Source organism: Diabrotica undecimpunctata, chromosome 2, assembly GCF_040954645.1.
Source record: "Diabrotica undecimpunctata isolate CICGRU chromosome 2, icDiaUnde3, whole genome shotgun sequence".
Lineage (NCBI taxonomy): Eukaryota > Metazoa > Arthropoda > Insecta > Coleoptera > Chrysomelidae > Diabrotica > Diabrotica undecimpunctata.
In genome coordinates, this window is record NC_092804.1 from 79,278,224 (window position 1) to 79,297,142 (window position 18,919).

Genomic DNA, 18,919 nt, shown 5'->3' on the forward strand with positions numbered 1-18,919 from the left:
GAAAATTCTATAAAAGAGCCATAAGACCAGCTATGATGTACGAAACTGTAAAGAATGCATGTAGCGGAAATTAGAATGCTTATATGGCTCAGTGGAATAACAAAAAAATGGTAAAAATAAGAAGTGAGTGACTATATTAAAGGAAGTCTAGGTATGGCACCAAATGACGCCAAAATGAGAGAGAGTAGGTTAAGATGGTTCGAGCATGTTCAACGTTAGAATACGATAGAGTTGGTGATCTGCGAGTTTCTGGGAGGAATAAGAGAGGAAGACCAAAGAAGACCTGGGGAGATGCTTAGGCAGGTCATGTCGCTAAAGGGGAGTGGTATTGGTATGACCCAAGATAGAAACTTATGCAGAGAAGCCAACCCGGAATAGGGTGTAAATCCCTAGGTAATCCATAACTTCCAGCCTGCTGTCGATGTAGGACTACACGCGAGTCTCTTGGACGACAAGGAACGACAAGGATGAGGTATAATTGATCAGGTTTTTACTGAAAGTATTATTACCTATTATATATATATATATATATATATATATATATATATATATATATATATATATATATATATATATATATATAATATTTATGTATATATATGTTATGTATATGTATACAGTGTATTTGATATTAGATACTAGATATTTTTGTAATAGAGTTGAAGTAGATTATAAAAAATTAAGTGCATTTCTAAAATCGGAGACCTGAAGACTTTAAATTATTTATTGCCAAATAATTTATTTTAAAAAATTCAACAAACTACAAATAATAATTCGCTCAGTATATTACTTAGAGAAGGAGATAAAAGATCTAAGTAACATCTGATGAATACAAAGATAAGCTATGCAAAATTTTACCAGATAACGGATATTTCCGATTGTTTAAAAATTAAAGGGTACTTGATAATATATACATGATTAAATCTTTAAAATAGTATAAAAGCATTAAACACCAAACAGTCAAATATAATATCAAAATGTATTCCAAGTGTTTGATTTTATTAGCAATAACGGCTATTGCAGGCAGCAACTTTATCAGGTATATTAATAAATTTTGTTGTCACATATTTTCAAAATTTTGTTGTAATAGTAACGTTTATGTATAATGATTTCTTGTACCTTCTGTAGGTTCTATTTTTAAATTCGAAGATGTTATTACAGCGACATACTTTATGACAATCTAGATTTAGCTATAAGGGTGACACTCCCTCTTAGGGTAAAATTCACTCATCCCAGATACCTGCGGTATCAAAAGGATTGAACTCTGGTGGGCTCTTTCCGTGTTATCGAGCCCTAGGTGACTTGGTACGTTGGTGTATCTCCCAAAAAATTTCTTCCACATCTAGATGTTGAAAACAGTAGGTACTGCTTTTTGCATGGTCTTATAGAGATGTTCATTAAGACCCAGTTGTTTTATATTCCCTAAGAGGCTCTTCGGAATAACTTCAGTAGGAGAGAGAATATTATGTATCGTCTGAGAACTTTCTTTCATTCTCCATTGTCTCCATATTTGTATTTCCAGATCTCTGTACTTGGCGTTTTTGTCGTTGTATTTAACACGCAGGTTGTTATTGTTTGGTATCGCCACATTTATTAGTGTCTATCTAGTAAGAGTATTAACTAGTACGAGATCCGGCCTATTATGTGCCATTGGTTAGCCTGTGAGCACATTGCGGTCTCAGTAAAGTTTATAGTTGTCGTTTTCAAGCATTCTGTCAGGGACATATTGATAAAAAGGGAGATGGTCGTTTTGGAGAAGTCCCAGTTTGCTAGCTAGTTCTTCGTGAAGAATCTTTCCTACTGAGCCATGGCGTTGTTTGTAATCAGTTACGACAAACGCCGTTCAGCCTCTCGTAAGATGTTGGATGGTTTCTTGGGCTTAACATCCATATCGGCGTTTGTCGTTTTGGACCTAACAGTCTTTGACAATATATTTCAGGTAATTTTTAGTTGGAATAACCTGATCCTGAATGGCAAGTAGGAAACCCTCTGTCTCGGAAAACATCTTTCCTGATGTCAACCAATAGTTCGACGCTATATTGTCGACATATTTTTGGCTGACCTCATTGTTTTCATTTGTCTATGGTTTCTTCTGACTATATTTAGAATACGGCACTTGTCTAGTCCAAAGTACATACAGATATCATTTGAAAATGTTTCCACATCTGATCCAGGTAGTTTCGACTGGAAGCTATTAATTTCAAATCATCCATATACAGCAGATGATTAAGCTTCGCCAAAACAGTATTGTTATTTTTGATGCAAGGATTATTAAGATTTTAATTAAGAAATAATGTTTCTTTTTTGTAAATTAATTTTTAGAGTGCCCCTTAAGAGAGACACCACTTTGGCGAAGAGACTAACAACTCACGGCAGAGCTAACAATAGAGTTCTGAGCCAACGCAAATATGAAGCTGGATCAGTTATCTTAACAGATTATTCGGATGTGAGTTCTTATTCGTTAACATATTTTATATACCTACATATATGTATATATATATATATATATATATATACATATACATATATATATACATATATATATATACATATACATATATATATATATATATATATATATATATATATATATATATATATATATATATATATACTAAAAATACTTAACTAAATTAAAAATTTAAAAATATGTTGTAGACTGAATATTATGGAGAAATAAGCATTGGAACACCACAACAAAAATTCAATGTAATATTTGATACTGGTTCTTCAAATCTTTGGGTTCCTTCATCAAAGTGCAATACAGACAGTGGATGTAGTAAGTAAATCTTTTATAATTTATGTAATACCTTTTAAATATATTTTACAAATCTTTAAACAGCAGATAAGGGTGGTCAAAGTTAAATCAATCAAAACTATGCCCTTTCCTATTGAAATGTAGATATTATTTTTCAAAGAATTTACCGTGTTCACATAGAAATTACAGTACAAACCTATGAATATATACTTACCACAGGTATGAAAACGGACAAGTGTCGGAGCAAAAGATTATATTTTATGTTTAATACAATTAGTGTTGTCTGTTTATTGTATATGTTTATTTATTGTATATGTATATTTAAATGTATAATAATTAGGCAACGTAGATAAATTAAAAATTTAGTGATTATATAATAAATTATGGACTTTCACCGCTTCATGTTCATCTGAATCAGTCCGTTTTTTGGTCCGATAGAAATGATTATAGGTTGACAATGTTATTAGTCCCCAAGTCAACAATCTTTTTTCCTTTTTTTTTAAATGTGATTTACGACATTGTTCCAGTAATCTTTCTTTACATTTTTTTATAGAATTTAATGAAAGTTTTCTGACACCCTCCAATTTAAAAGTTTTTTTCTGTCTGGCCACTTCACCTTTGATCCCGTAATAACTCTATTGTTATTCCTTTTCTTTGTGTCATTTTGTCAATAGCATATATTTTAAAGTACGATTTATCTTGCCTTGCAATTAGTAACAATTCCGGTTTAAGCATAGTGGTATACATAGTGGCTAGTGGCATACAGTATTGTTTTATGTTGGAGCCAGTCAATAATATTTACTGTTTTCCATGAAACTGTCGGTAACTTTTCCACAAATTTTGAAACATAGCTGACGTTATTCAAAACAACGATAGCATATTGAACGAAAATTCAATACTTGAGAAAAATAATCTTCAAAAATATCTGAGTTCATTTCTTCGTAGCAATCTTTAGTGGATTTCGAAACATACTCCTATATTAAAAGGATTTACTGTAAATAACTTCTTATTAATACTGTAAAAAGGTTATAAAAGGATTTTTTAAATTCAATTTAGAAATTACTTGTTCCATATTTTTATTATTAAAGCAATTTACTTTCGTAATTCTTATCCTGGACAGTAGACTGGACTATCATTGGATCACAAATTTTTTAGTATACGATTATTCCGGGATACAGAGGTTACATTTTTTAAATTACGTTTAAATTTAAGTATATATTGGACCTAATTCAATTTATAATTTAGATACACCTAGTTAAAGATAGTTCAAACACTCCTGACCATGGAGCTGCGCGAAGGCGGAGTCAAATTCACGTAAAGGCAGAAAGGTTCTATTGTAAGTGGAATTTTATTATACAGTGCATAGTACAATGCGTTTCGCATGGAAGTGGGGACTAAACCAAATTTTGTCTACTGCGCCGTGGTCAGGAGTGCTTGCACTATCTCTATTAATACCGCATCTCGTAAATACAACAAATTTAAGCATTTTTTTATTTGTAGAAAATCATAAACAATACGACTCTGACAAGTCATCCACATACTCGAAAAATGGCACAACTTTTTTAATCACTTATGGATCTGGTTCAGTTGAAGGTTTTGTTTCCAGAGATGACGTAGAGGTAAGATAAAACGTACAAGCTATATATATTTGAAATTTATATAATTTTTATATAAGGTAATATTATTTCTCTTTTCTGTATTTCTATAGATATAGAATATAGAATAACTAATAAATGTGTAACTACCCCACCATTAACGACACGTTAGAAATTTTTTAAATGCCAATTTTCCAAATCGATGGATTGGACGTAGAGAATTCATAGAGTGGCCTGCTCGTTTTCCGGGCCTTAATCCACTAGATTTTTTCTTTAGAGTTATCTAAAATAGCGTGTTTAAATAATTATTAATCAATGTCAACTAATACGTGAAGTAGTCTTGGAAAGAGTAACTAACGAATTTAATAATAGTCTTACACATTATCAGAAGGTAAACGGGTGCATTTTGAATATTTTAAGTAATTTTTTTATATTAATATTATCATTGGTCTTAGTAAATAAATTTACCTATTCTTTAGCTGTAAAGTGATTTATTTCACGTTTTAAGAAATTTGTTCTATCAAACATGGTATCTATAAATTAAGAATAACAAAATCTTTTAAAATCTGCAAAAATATATATTGTACCCCATTTAAATTAAATATGTTCGGGGTATTTCTGGTGCTATCGGAAGTAGAGTAGTAACAAAAAATATAGCTTCAGATGCGTTATATATCATTGTACTTGAATGCAAAGTTTCATAATAGGGTCTTTTTTGTTTCGAAGATATTTAGTTGGTTCCATACTTTATCTCAATCCAATCAACACAAAGTAGGTGACATTAAAATAATATTGTCAATATTTTTGAGGTGCGAAGATAGTTTATTCGATTAAATGAAATTAACTTTAACTTAAGAATGAATAAATAAGGGTAAAATTGTTAAAATCAAATATAATACATTAATACTTAATAGGTGGAAAACACACAAATAGAATAAATACATTAACCCAGGGATACCCAAAAAACTAACAGATGAAAATACACATAATAGCACATATGATAACAGACATAGTAAATAAAGAGGAATCGAGAAGTTTAAAAATAGAAAAAGAACGAGAACGGAAGATAAATCCTAAATAGACACAAGAGCGAACATATTCATAGGAGCATGGCAAATTGGAGCAAATAAGCCAAGAGATTGATAAGTTATAGAAGTTAGACATTGTTGGACTAAGTGAAGTACCATGGAATGCCAGTAGATCAACCCCAGTAGGATACCAACAACTAATAATATATTCTGGAAACACAAACGTACATGATAAACACTAAAAGAGAGTATCCCAAAAAGGAAGAAAGGCTCTAATAGAGTGGAAGCTAGTATCAGAAAAGATTATTTGGGCGAGCCTAAAGGCAAGATACTATAACATTATAGTAGTTAAGGTATATGTTTCTACAATAAAAACGACGAGGATGAGATGGAAGAATTGTATGAACAACTACAAACAACGTATATTAAGATATAGAATATATAACAATAAAGAAGAGATATAAAGATAATCATCGGAGACTTTAATGCTAAACTAGGCAATGATAATACAGGGCATGAACAAGTGATCGAAAAGAGGGAATAGAGGTGAGAAACGACAATAAAAATCGACTAATCGAATTTTACAAACAAAATGAACTTTTAATAGGTGAAAACATCTGCAAATATAAATAGATACATAAGGTACAAGAACCAAATAGACTACATAACAATTGAATATAAATGGAGAAGCTGGTTGCAAGATGTTAGAAGCTTAAGAGGTGTTGATGTGGGATTCAGACCACATGCTAATCAGAGCAAAACTAAAAATGAAATTAACCAGAGATAAAAACCAAAAAACCAACAAAAGTAACAAATACAACGTCGATGCTCTAAACCAAAAAATTATAAGAAATACATTCGCTGATAAACTGGCAATTAACCGAACTGTATCAAAACAAACTGGAGAGTCAGTCCAGTACAAAAGAAAGGATCAGAAGAAGAGGGGTCACTTGAAAGGAAATACAAGGCAAAAAACGCAGAATTAAAAAAACATTCCAGAAAAGACAAAAGAAACTGTACAAATAAGATGTTAAATTTATCAGAGAAAGCAGCGAAAGGAAACGCCCTACGAACACAATATACAATCATACGAAACCTAACTGGGAAATCACAAAGAAATATACGAGAAGTTAAGCATAAACAAGGAAACAGAATAAAAAATGAGAAAGAATTTACAGTGAGGAATGAGAAATGGCAAGCTTTTGCTGGAAGCTTTTAATCATTTGTATAATATAAATAATTGGATTCGAAATGCTTCGTAATTATCGACCGTGTAAGTATGTTGTAGAATATAATACTACGGAATCGTGTTAGAATGTCGGGACTGCGGTCAATTGCTTAATTGAAACTACATTTATTTCACCCGTTCGATATTTCGTTGCCTTTCTTTTTTTACCTCCATCAGGAACATACTAAAAAATTAACTAACAATTAGATACAAACATAATATTCACAATTTTATAACTTACGAAATATTGTCTTATTTTGTAAAGCAAACTATGTCAGAGCGACATTATATTTTACGATGAAAATGGCGGTACTGATTTCTATATTTTTTATACATGTGTGTCGTTACCGTCAACTTTGTTGTCGAATCATAATTATAATCTAACCAGATATTAGCTATTTTCAGTTTCTGGAAATTTTAAAATAAAGCAATACATATCGCTTAGCTTGCAGATGTCTGTCTTATAATTAATTGATTTTTTATTTATGTTTATGTGGACATTTCGAGAAGTAATCTTTTTTTGTAGTTGTTTTCCATCTCCAAGATCTTAACATGCGACAAATTGAATGTGTGGTCTGTTGTGTTGTAATGGTGTCCTACTGTACAAGAATTTTTCTTTGTTTTGCAATCACTTTCTTTGTAGACAAGAAAGTTGGTAAATAGATGACTCTTTAGAAACGGCGTCTGGTCTTTAAGCTTCGAGAATAAGCTGTAATTGGATATGCTGTTATATTTAGCTATTTTGAAATTAGGAATTTCACTCAGCAGCCTGATTATATTGTTAGTTAAGACATTTACGTAGGGTAACTTTTTATAAATAACGAGAGCTGTTAGTCTATTATCAAATTGCCCATCATGTAAGTCTGAGTTGTAGATTAGTTGTTTAAGAGTTTTACTAGCATTAGCTAGAATAGGATAGAAGATGTTTTAATCTTGATTTACTAAATTATTTAGGTTTACTTTTATTTTAGGTGGGCGGTCTAACCGTAAAAAATCAAATATTTGCTGAAATAACCAATGAACCAGGTGCCACATTTATTAACAACCCTTTCGACGGTTTTTTGGGATTGGGTTACTACGATCTATCTATTAATGGAATACCTACAGTATTTGACAACTTAATCCAACAGGGTGTTATCAACAAAGCGGCATTTTCTTTTTACCTTGGGCAGTAAGTACCTAGTTGAAAAGTTAAAAATTTAAAAACTGGCTTACATAAAATTTATAGCCTCAGTAGATTATAAATTCACTTAATGTTTGTTGACTTTTTCAATTTCGTAAAACCAGTTTGGTTCATACGAATGGATTTTATAATAAATAGCCTTGATATTTATGAAGCTTTATAATACCTTATATTCCTGAATATATGTACTTATATTTCTATTCTCTTTGATAATCTTTAAATTGACTGTTCTTTTATTTTTATAGGCTATTAGGATTATTGTAATAAAGTTAACGTTAAGCCTTAAATAATGACTGTATTTGTTCTTGTAAAGTGAGTTTAGTTTGAACCACAATGGTCTGATTACTACATGAACCTGAACCACACTGAACTATACTAAAATTAAATTCTGATTTTTATTTCTGATTTTTCACTTCTTATGGACATAACGTCTACGATAATTTCAACTAAACTAACTTGCGTAATTTTAAAGTATTGGGGAGGAGTTCTACGTTTTAGTTCAGTTTTTCTTTAATGGAACTTCTAGGAAATTTTTTTCATATTCCCATTATTTAAACCGTATGCGGCTATTAAATAACAAGATATACTGATATTTAGTAATAATTTAGGGTCTGATAGGATTAAAATTAAGGAATATTAGAAGAATTAGAATTTCATTCGTAGCATTTATATTATAACAGTTCCTCAATACGCCTTTCTTAACCAAAAAAGTCATAGCATTATTTCTTTATTAATTTAACAAATATTTTGTTTGCTATATGTATTTAATGGTTATTATAAATAAAAAAATGTAATAATACTTTATTATATTATCATTATATTTCAGTGTTAATGATACCGTTGGTGGAGAATTGTTGCTTGGTGGATCAGATCCCAAATATTACAAAGGAGACTTTTTTTATTTACCTGTAACGAAACAACGTTATTGGCAAGTTAACATGGACAACTTTACTGCTGGAGACGCAACTGTATGCAACAATGGATGTGAAGCTATTATAGATAGTGGTACTTCCTTTATTATTGGACCATGGGAAGACATTGAGGCTATAAATGACGTAAGATTCTGTTCATAACTGTATATTATAATATGTACACTATGAGATACAAGAATATTTTACATTTTTCATTGTATCAACAAGGGACCCTTTGACAATTTATTTAATTTTTAAAAGTATTGTTAGTTTGTTCTGAAGCTATTTTCTTGTGGCATTTCAAAGTAATTACTGTTTAAATGGAAATAAGCCACAATTAAAGTTTAAAGTACGTTTATTGACGTTTCAATTTCCACTTCGGAAATCGTTCTCAAAATACAAACATTAGTGAGAATGATTTCCGAAGTGGAAATTGAAATGTCAATAAACATACTTTAACCTTTAATTGTTGCTTATTCCCATTTAAATAGTAATTATATTGTTAGTTTATTGAACTTTTATTTGTAAAATGATCTTGCCTTGTCTTTTTAAGTGCCGACAATATTTAAAGATGCAAAAAACTATTTTATTTTAGAAATTAGCTTTAAATCTCTCGTGTTTAAATATAACCAGGTACAGTTTTTTAACTGTGGAGTTTTACGTGTTAATGAATTATGCGAACATAAGAGAGATGCATTTAGTATCTACTAAATTTATTTATCAACTTGATACACATTTCCCTAACATTGGAATTAATCAAAAGGATGAATTCAAACTGTATCTTTAAGAATTATAAAAAAAGAAATAAATAAGAATATAGGAAAGCTAATGTTTGTTGATTCATATGTAAAAGTGTAAAATGAACTAGATAAAAAATAAAAAGAATGCTCCTTCTGTGGGGACACTTCATTCATGTTTTATCAACAATATTTTTCTTCTTTTAAGCATTGTATCCTATTTCTTTATTTCTTTGTTGACTAGTTGACTCCTGTTTCCTATATTTCTCATTTCTATCGTTTGTTTGCTATTATTTTTCTTTTTTCGTACACATTTTTATTAAACGTCTTCCAAAAATTAGTTTTTCATGTTAGCATTTAGGTAGTGTCGTGACTTCATGCCTTAGAAATAAACTGTTTTATAAAACTACCTTTTAAAAACTGTGCAAACTCATTTTTATTCCTGAGATATAATGATGTTGCCTTTTTAAATTTTTATAATACCTAATCAATATTTTATTGAGACTAATAAAGTAAACCTCCTGATTATTCAAGGTTTCATTAATATATAATCATACTAACTACTTCCACCATACTTCCAATCTACCTTTTTACTTTAACTTGTACCTATAATTAATACCTGGTAAACTCAATAGGATGTACATATATAAAACTTTTTATATTTTAATTTTTTATCATCAATATAATACGAAAATATTTTTAGGCTATTGACGCATATTATTCCGGTGGACTTTATTACGCTAATTGTCAGTACTTAGATGAGCTCCCTGACCTCGAATTTACATTGTCTGGAAAGAAATTTGTCGTTAAACCTGAACAATATATCCTTAAGGTAAGTAAGGTATAAGTATAAAGTGGATATACAAATAATTTCAATGTGTATAAATATATGTATATAATATATATATTTTAATTTTTTCTAGTATCACGATATCTATCGCGGAAATGTCTGCGTTACGACTTTCTCATCGGCAGACTTTGAAAGTGCAGGCTTTCAATGGATTTTAGGAGATGCATTTATGAGACAGTTTTACACTGAATTTGATCTAGAAAACAACCGTATTGGAATAGCTGACCTAGCTTAACTATAGCTATCAAGATATTTACCACAATTGTATTTTTCTTTTGTTTTAAATTATCTTATCAAATAATTTGCGATATCTTAAGATTGTATTCTTGTTTTGAAATAAAACCAATGTAATTAAAATTGTCTTTCTTTTTCGGTATTTTAAATGCCTAAGAATTTTTAACTTTCATTTCGCATTTAATTTAGGAAGGTAATACAAAGTCGAAGCTTACGGAAACAACATTTTCCAATTCATTTTCGTGATCATGTTATCATAAAAAGAACAAAAGCAGGAAACAAATTAATTTATTTTAGATAATAATTGTATTGCTATTATTATTTTCAAACTTGTAGACCGTTTTCAGAATTTTTTTTGGCGTTTGTGTTTAGCACCACAAGATGGCGACGTCATAGGTAACGTCGTAGAATAGCGGTTCTTAACATCGATTCACTACTCTCGATCAATTCGTTTCTATAATTGAGGCTATCAGCGCAAAAGTGGTATAACGGATGTGTAACCTCAATGTGTAAATGTGCTGAAAATGAATAGCTAAAACAAGAATTGCAACGTGAACAAGAGTTACACCAGAGAAAAGCAGACAGAGCTAGACAGGGATTAAAAGATGATACCACTCTCGCAAAATCATCAATGATGTCAGTGTAATAACTTTTGACTTGATGAAAACCCTACCTACCCCTGTGTAAAGTACTGGAATAGTATACTACAAACGACAGCTATGGACTTTTTGCTTTGGTATTCACAACATGGGGACAGATGATGCCTACATGTTTGTTTGGAACGAGTCGGAAGCCTCACGAGGATCGCAAGAAGTAGGATCTGGCTTGATGTATTTTTTTTTTTAAATTTTGTGACTACTAAAAAAGTAATCATGTACCCCGATCAGTGTGGGGGGCAAAATAGAAACATTAAGTTGTCATTGATTTGCCAGTATGTGGTATCTAATCCGGAGTTCACTATTGAAGAAATAGATCATAAATTTTTGGTCAGTGGACACTCATACCCACCCTGTGACGAAGATTTTGGCCTAATAGAAAAAAACAAAAAAAAACTTTAAGGAAATATATGTACCATATGACTGGATTGAAGTAATTAAAACGGATCGAAAAAAAAAACCATTCAAAGTTATACAACTGACTGCAAGTGATTTTTTCTCTTCCAAATCACTAGAAAAAAATATAACTAATCGAAAAATTTCAGTTGATAAAACCAAAGTGGAGTGGTTGAAAATTCAGTGGTTAAAATTCCATAAAATTCATCCATTTTCAATCTTCTACAAATACTCAAATAATGAAGAAGTCAGTGTGAAGAAAAGGCAGTCAGAAACTGTAGTACAACTAAATGCTTTGGAAAAACCAACTATTGCTGAAAAAAGAAAAACAACCTTCTTGAATTGTTACAGTTCATCCCGCCAGTACATCATACTTTCTATAATAGCCTTAATAGTTTACAAAAAAAATTATATTAAAAATCAGTTTACCCAAATTTTAATTCCTTATTATCTCCTAAGTAAGTAGTCCGGGGTTACACCACTTTTGCACTGGTAGCCTCAATTATATATTTGTTTCGTTATAGTCGTCATATATTTACTCTAAGCAGGTTTAAATTAAAAACTGCATGAAAAATAACTAACAAAATATAGACATTAACTGAGAAGTAAAAAATTAAAAGAATATAAAGAATAAGTCACTAAAAGATTCGATTTGTAACGATTGTCAAAATTTAATACAGGTCATAAATGTCATCCGATTAAGAACAACATTGAATCATATGTTAAAATTTTTATAATAATTCTCGTTTTAAAATAACTTCACATAAATACAATTATTATTTTTAAACATGTACTTTATAAATACACGTTAACGGATGGCGTTAGGAGCAAACACAATAATTTATCAAATTTATTTAAAATATAAAAAATAAATAAATTATAAAATTACTTTATTTAATTTTAAGTATATTAATTATATTTTAAAAATACAGAAAACATAATATGAAGCTCCGCGCTAGTCTACATTACCACGTAGGTAGGTACTGTTCCACTTTTTTTGTGATGTGGCATTAAAAAATACATACAGTCCTTAATTTTCACCCCTCTATTATTAACCCCTATTTTTTAATAGCCATATTAGTATCACAGAGTTAGTTGCTGTACTCCACCGAAATGGTTTGACCGACTTTTATGAAATTTTATATGTGTATTTGGTAGGTCTGCGAAAAGGCCGTAATATATTTTTCTTAACCCTAAGGTTTAAGGGTGGTCCACCATAACTATTCTTTTATTTTTTGAACAAAATTTTTTATTTTTATTTTTTAATATGTGGCATGAAAAAATACATATAGCCCTTAATTCTGCCCTGCTAAGTTGAAAGGTCCTAACTGACAAAATTGCAGTTTTAGTCCTAACGGTACTGGGTGGTAGCAAAAAGCATTCTTTATCTTCCTTTCAAAGCTGAGCTGTCCTATCTATCATTAAATAGCTGTTCTGAAGCGATGCTTGTTGTCCTAAGTTCAAACTAAAATCTGATTACTAAGCATTACGTACTATCTGATCTTTACAAACCTGAAGTGTCCTATTGTAACAGATAGGACAGTTAGTATTGCAATATGTTATGCTATCCAAAATCTAGCATGTCCTAAGTGACAGATAGGACATAATATTCAGCATTGCACCTTTATTAAACAACATAACCTAAAAATCGAAAGTGTTTGTTTCCTGTAATGTCAGTTTTTAGTGCAGAGAATTGAGAATTTGATTTATACCTCAAAGTAAGTATCGAATTAATCATTATTATTTATTGTGTCAGATAGTAGTACCTCCATGACTGTTTTAAGTACCTCTTATATTTAGTTCCGTTTTTATTTTCATTACATTTACTGTGCTGAAGCTGGAACTTACGGTAGGTAAATGTAACTGCAAAATCTCCAACATATAAAACTCACTTAAACACTTTAATAATATAATCTTTCCTTGTAGTAGTTCGATTAGAATAGTTATTTAGTAACCTATTAACAGTGTATAAAGTAGTGCTTTGTTTTATTCTAGTATGACCACCAACGCTTCCACCAACTGTGGCCGTCAAATGGTTAATCTTGCCTTAAATAGACAATTAAGAGAACGCCTACATGCAAATAAAAAGCTTGTCAATACCAAAAAGACGATTTTTGTAGCGGGTCCTCGTCTGTAGAAGAAGGCTGTATCAGTGATGAAAATAGCGACTACCTATTCCACACTCCAGCTTTATCTGATAATGAAAGTTTAGTCGAAGAAGATGAATCTGTTTATCAATTAGTGAAGTCTATGGTCGACTACATGGTCACTTCGTCGACAGACATTGCTGAAAACAATCACGCTAAGATGTACACCAAAAAGGGAACAATTAGAAAGAAAACAAAAAATGAAAAAGCACCTGGCGAAAGAAAAAAGCAGAAATTATCATCTGTCGCTAGTGACCACAAAATAAAAAATCGTGTAATAAAAACACCTGCATGCTGAAATGTTCAGAAGTAATAAATAAAGCGAGACGAGAATTTGTTTGTTTATGCACGGTAATGTTAGACAACTAAACAAAAGAAAAATACTGTTGCAACTGATTCGCGTCGCAAATATTCATACAAATATTATCTACGGGATGCTAACGGATTAGATATGCAAGTATGTAAAACTTTTTTCCTCGCCACGTTAGGCTATGACAAAAATAATGATCGATTTTTGAAAAATATTAGAGGAACTGATAATAATAATGCTATTATTCCAAAACAAGACCAACGAGGGCACCGACCAGCTCTGAATTTTATTGACAAACAACCGATCGTTATACATATAAAGTCTTTTCGACCTACCGTATCTCATTATCGTCGGGAGCATGCTCCAAATCGTCTATACTTACCATCGGATATTTCAATTACAATGATGTACAATGACTACAAAATAAAGAATTATAATTATCAGGGTAGTTATGAACTCTATCGCCAGGAAAATGCAAAACTCAACCTATCGTTTGCACAACTTGGTTGTGAAGAGTGCTTCCATCCAGTGTGCATCATATGATCTTCGTAAGACCGAAGCCAATCATATTAATCCAACAGACAATTACGTAGTGTGTGAAAACTATGTATCTCACAGAAATAAATATATTACTGCCAGGAAAAAGTATGAAAGAGATACGGAATCGCAACTAAAATCATCAGATCTCATAGTTTCAGCAGATCTTCAGAAAGTGATAATGCTTCCAAGAGCAGATATGTTTAAAGAAGTCATTTTTACTAGGCGCATAATTGCTTTTAATGAAAGTTTTGTTGGTATCGGGAAAGGTAGAAACGTCCGTCCTTTAGGAATTCTGTGGCACGAAGTAATATCAGGAAGAAAAAAAGAAGATATAGTGTCTACTTTCTACGCATTTTTTCCTAAAAAACAGGGATAAAGAATCCATAACAATTTAGCTGAATAATTTCTCGGGGCAGAACAAGAATTGGAGTTTGTTCAGCTTTTTTGTCTATATATTAAATGCTACAGAAGTTAACTTAAAATAATTAATCATAAAATACTTTGAGCGTGGACACACGTTTATGTCCGCGGACCATTTTTACCACCAGGTAGAAAAATCATTAAAGAGGGCCAAAATTGTTTGGGATTTTAATGACTATGTTCAATGTGTTCTAAATTCAACAAAACAGACCGATGTTGTAGTATTAGAGATTAAAAATTTCTATGAGTGGTTAGATTTCAGTTCAAAATACAAATTACAAAAGTAAACACCACGCTGCTATCTCAATAATATTTCACTCGCAATTTTTACGAGGGGAGAGAAAACATTAAAATATAAAAACTCATATGACACAGAAGATTTGACAGAACTGAACTTTTTAACTGCAGGTGCATTTAAAACTGGTATGACACTTCCATCTCCACGAACATCTAACCAAGGAATTAGTCAAACGAGAAAGCAAGATTTGCTGAATAACCTGCAAGCTATAATTCCAGCCAACAGGAGAAACTTTTGGGAAGAAGTACCGGTAGGCGATGCAGCTAAAGAGGACGAAAATGGAGAATTTTAAGTTTTTTTACAACATTAGAGGACTATATTAAGTTTTTATATATGAAAAAAAAATGGTTCGTTATAAGTGTAATAAAGGTTCGTTACTTCCGTGGATTATCCACATAAATTGTATATACACAAATCAAGTTCATTCAAAATTACAGTTTGATATCATTAATATTACGGATGGCGCAGCAAACTAAAGTTAATTGCATTTTTCTCAAAATAGCACAATTGGTAGATAAGACCTTTCAGCTTAGCAGGGCAGAATTTTTACCCATATATTACTAACATAAGTGTCACGAAGTTTACTTGCCATACTCCTTCGAAACCGATTGGGGGGTCATTAAAGTATTACGCAACGCAATTGGCGGTGTCTTTAAAACGTTACGGTGCGTTACAGAGGAGGGAGGAAGTTCAAACAACGCGTTACGTAACATTGTTTTTTTACTTCAATAAAAAAACTGTTGTAATAAAATTTTCCAAGTTGGCAGTTCTTTTCGTTTATGTTTTACGGGCAATTCTTCGACTGTATTGTACGTCCTTTCTATTTTATTTTAGTTGTCAATAATACACAGAAACACATTGCTGTAGTCAGCATTGTTAAAATGAATTCATACTGTAATGTCATCAAAAGTTTAAAAAAAAAAATGTGAAAATTGAACGTGAAAATGTTTCGACGGAATATAAAAACCCTGAAGATAGCTTGCAGGATCTAGCAGAACCTGTTGTAACATGGTATAGCACTCACATTCGTAAATCTTAATATTCCTTGCAAGTGATTAAATGCGCGGACGAATGCTACTGTTGCCTCTCGAGAAGTGCGTTGAAATCTGTCTTTCCCGATTTCCAACTGTCAGCCTGGTTAGGTTAGATCCTTCAAATCTTGAGTAAGCTCTTGGTGCCAAGTCAGTGAGATAAAGGATCATGCAAGTTTTCAACAATTCTTGTGCGGCTGTCCGTTGATCTATCGCCTCCACTGAAAACATTTAAGCAGGTGAGCTACGATTTCTTTTATCCACCACTACAATGCGACTTTATTACAGAATATGAGCAACCAGTGGTATGCATTTCACATCCCACTAGACTTGCTGCCAAAAGGTCAAATGAGCTTATCTATATGCATTTGCGTCTATATTTTTTGGTACGACACTAGGCCCCCTGGCCTCAGGAGGTTAAGCTTAGATATGAACCACATTGATGCATTTGAAATGTGGACTATACTTACAAGTGCCATGGACCGAATATTCCACGGATGAAGGAATTTTAATAACTACAGACTGGGCACGAGAACTACTTTTGAACTTACTATTTACTTTTTACTAAAATTGCCGACCTTGTCCATATCGTAAGCGGAAGTAAATACGACATTCCCAAATTAATTTTGAAAAGAAAGTTATAGGGGAATCGAGACCCAGAAAGAAAACAATATTCCTAGATAACATCGATGTTATATATTTTCAATATTACTAGGTGGAGCTGAGACTTGGCCATTAAAAAAATGCAATTTAAAAAGAATCGATGCTTTCGAACTTTGATTATCCACAGAGTATTAAAAATATCATGGACTGATATAATTACAAATAAAGAAGTACTGGAGAGGATTGGTAAAGAAACAGAACTAATCACCACTATACAAACCAGAAAACCAAAATACCTAGACCACGTGATGAGGGGACCAAAATATTAAATTTTGAGACTCGTAATACAGGGAAGTACTCGCTTCGGCGGTACATATACTAAAATTGGAACGATACAGAGAAGATTAGCATGGCCCCTGCGCAAGGATGACACGCAAAATCGTGAAGCGTTCCACATTTTTGATATTGAGAAAGCATATGACACCTTAAGCTTAAATATTTTGAGTAAAAAAATGATTATTGATTTTAATATTCCTAAGGCAATAGTGTATGCTATTATCGGATTATATTCAGAAAGACATGTTTATGTCAGGGAGTTTAACAACCATTTATTAGGCCCAAGATATGTTTTTACAGGAATTCCACAAGAAGCTGTCTTAAGTCCCTTTCTTTTCAATTTATACACAGCTGACCTACATAAATTAAAGTTGGAAAAATATCCTTTTAAGATCATCCAATATGCAGATGACTTCAGCATTTACTGTGAAACAAAGAAGAGAGATGAAGCTTTTGGATTTTTAATGGATACCTACAACGTTGTAGAAATATGGTTGGAAGAAAATCACCTTCAGCTGTCGGCCACAAAATCAGCAATGACCATTTTCAGTAGACATAATATTCCCAATATCGAAACATTTATAGCAAAACAGCGAGAAATTCCTTTTAAAAAGGTAATTAAATATTTGGGCATTATACTGGATCAAAAGCTCACATGGAGATTTCACATAGAATATATGTTAAATAGATGTGAAAAAGGCCTAAACTTTCTGAAAATGACAACTAAAACTTGGTGGGGAACAGATGTTCAAACTTCCTTACTTTTTTATAGAACGTACATTCGCTCTATCATAGATTATGGATGTTGGTTATATGGATCTGCCAGCAAGAACTTACTAAACAAATTAAACATTTATAAACCAGTGTTTGCGCATCTGTATTGGTGCCATGAAGACAACTCCTATTGAGCCCCTTTATGTTGAAGCACTTGAGCCTCCAATTTCTCTTAGAAGACATTTCTTGGCCGAAAAATTTTTACTGAAAATTAAACACCAGAACACTTTCCTTTATACCGAATTAACAAATTTAAACAATTATGATTTAACGAATAAATATTGGATAAAGAAAAATTCTCCAAACCTATGTGAAGCTCTTAGAGAAAACACAGTTTGTGATGATGAAGCTATTAATTTAAAATCACACACAGATATAAATGATTCTGAAGCTCTTTTTTATAGCGTTAAATTTATTAAACCAAATTATGTTAACACTGGAAGAGCAAATAACAACATTATAACAAGCATCTTATCCAATTGGGATTACTACAGTACTATCTACACGGACGCCTCCAAATCAGAAGACGGTACAGGATGTGCGTTTTACATCCCCATGGAGAAGGTAGAAAAAATGTTCAAATTAAAAGCAAATATTTCCATATTTAGTGCGGAAGCAATTGCCATATATCAAGCCCTACTTTTTGTTTCTAACAGGGAATCCTCCGTTATTATTGTTTCAGATTCCATGTCAGTTCTCACAGCCATTAACCAACCTTTTTTTCCAACCACATACTCCAATCCCTACATAATATTAATTAAAAAATTAGTTAAACACTTTAAGGAAAATAAAAAAAGTGTGATATTTATATGGGCCAAAGCACACAGTGGAATTAAACATAATGAACATGTGGACCAACTAGCCAAATTAAGTATTTATTCAGT

General features: G+C 31.6%; 1 protein-coding gene and 1 non-coding gene across 3 annotated transcripts in view; both read left to right on the forward strand.

Annotated features, from left to right (window-relative positions):
* Positions 1–10,647, forward strand: part of LOC140434689 (cathepsin D-like) — a 29,837-nt gene extending 19,190 nt beyond the window's left edge. Inside the window, exons 1-8 of one of the 2 annotated variants that reach the window (XM_072523129.1) lie at positions 924–1,039; positions 2,323–2,446; positions 2,659–2,779; positions 4,259–4,377; positions 7,581–7,780; positions 8,619–8,847; positions 10,144–10,272; positions 10,364–10,647. In XM_072523129.1, coding sequence (XP_072379230.1) covers positions 978–1,039; positions 2,323–2,446; positions 2,659–2,779; positions 4,259–4,377; positions 7,581–7,780; positions 8,619–8,847; positions 10,144–10,272; positions 10,364–10,525 — 1,146 coding nt within the window. In that variant the 5' untranslated portion in view covers positions 924–977 and the 3' untranslated portion in view covers positions 10,526–10,647. Of the gene's footprint in view, positions 1–923; positions 1,040–2,322; positions 2,447–2,658; positions 2,780–4,258; positions 4,378–7,580; positions 7,781–8,618; positions 8,848–10,143; positions 10,273–10,363 lie in introns of those variants that run through there. The other variant, XM_072523128.1, reaches the window with a different exon arrangement.
* Positions 10,648–17,279: 6,632 nt separating this feature from the next.
* Positions 17,280–17,386, forward strand: LOC140435333 (U6 spliceosomal RNA). The gene has a single exon (XR_011950140.1). It is a non-coding gene; the product is annotated as a U6 spliceosomal RNA (small nuclear RNA).
* The last annotated feature ends 1,533 nt before the right edge of the window (positions 17,387–18,919 follow it).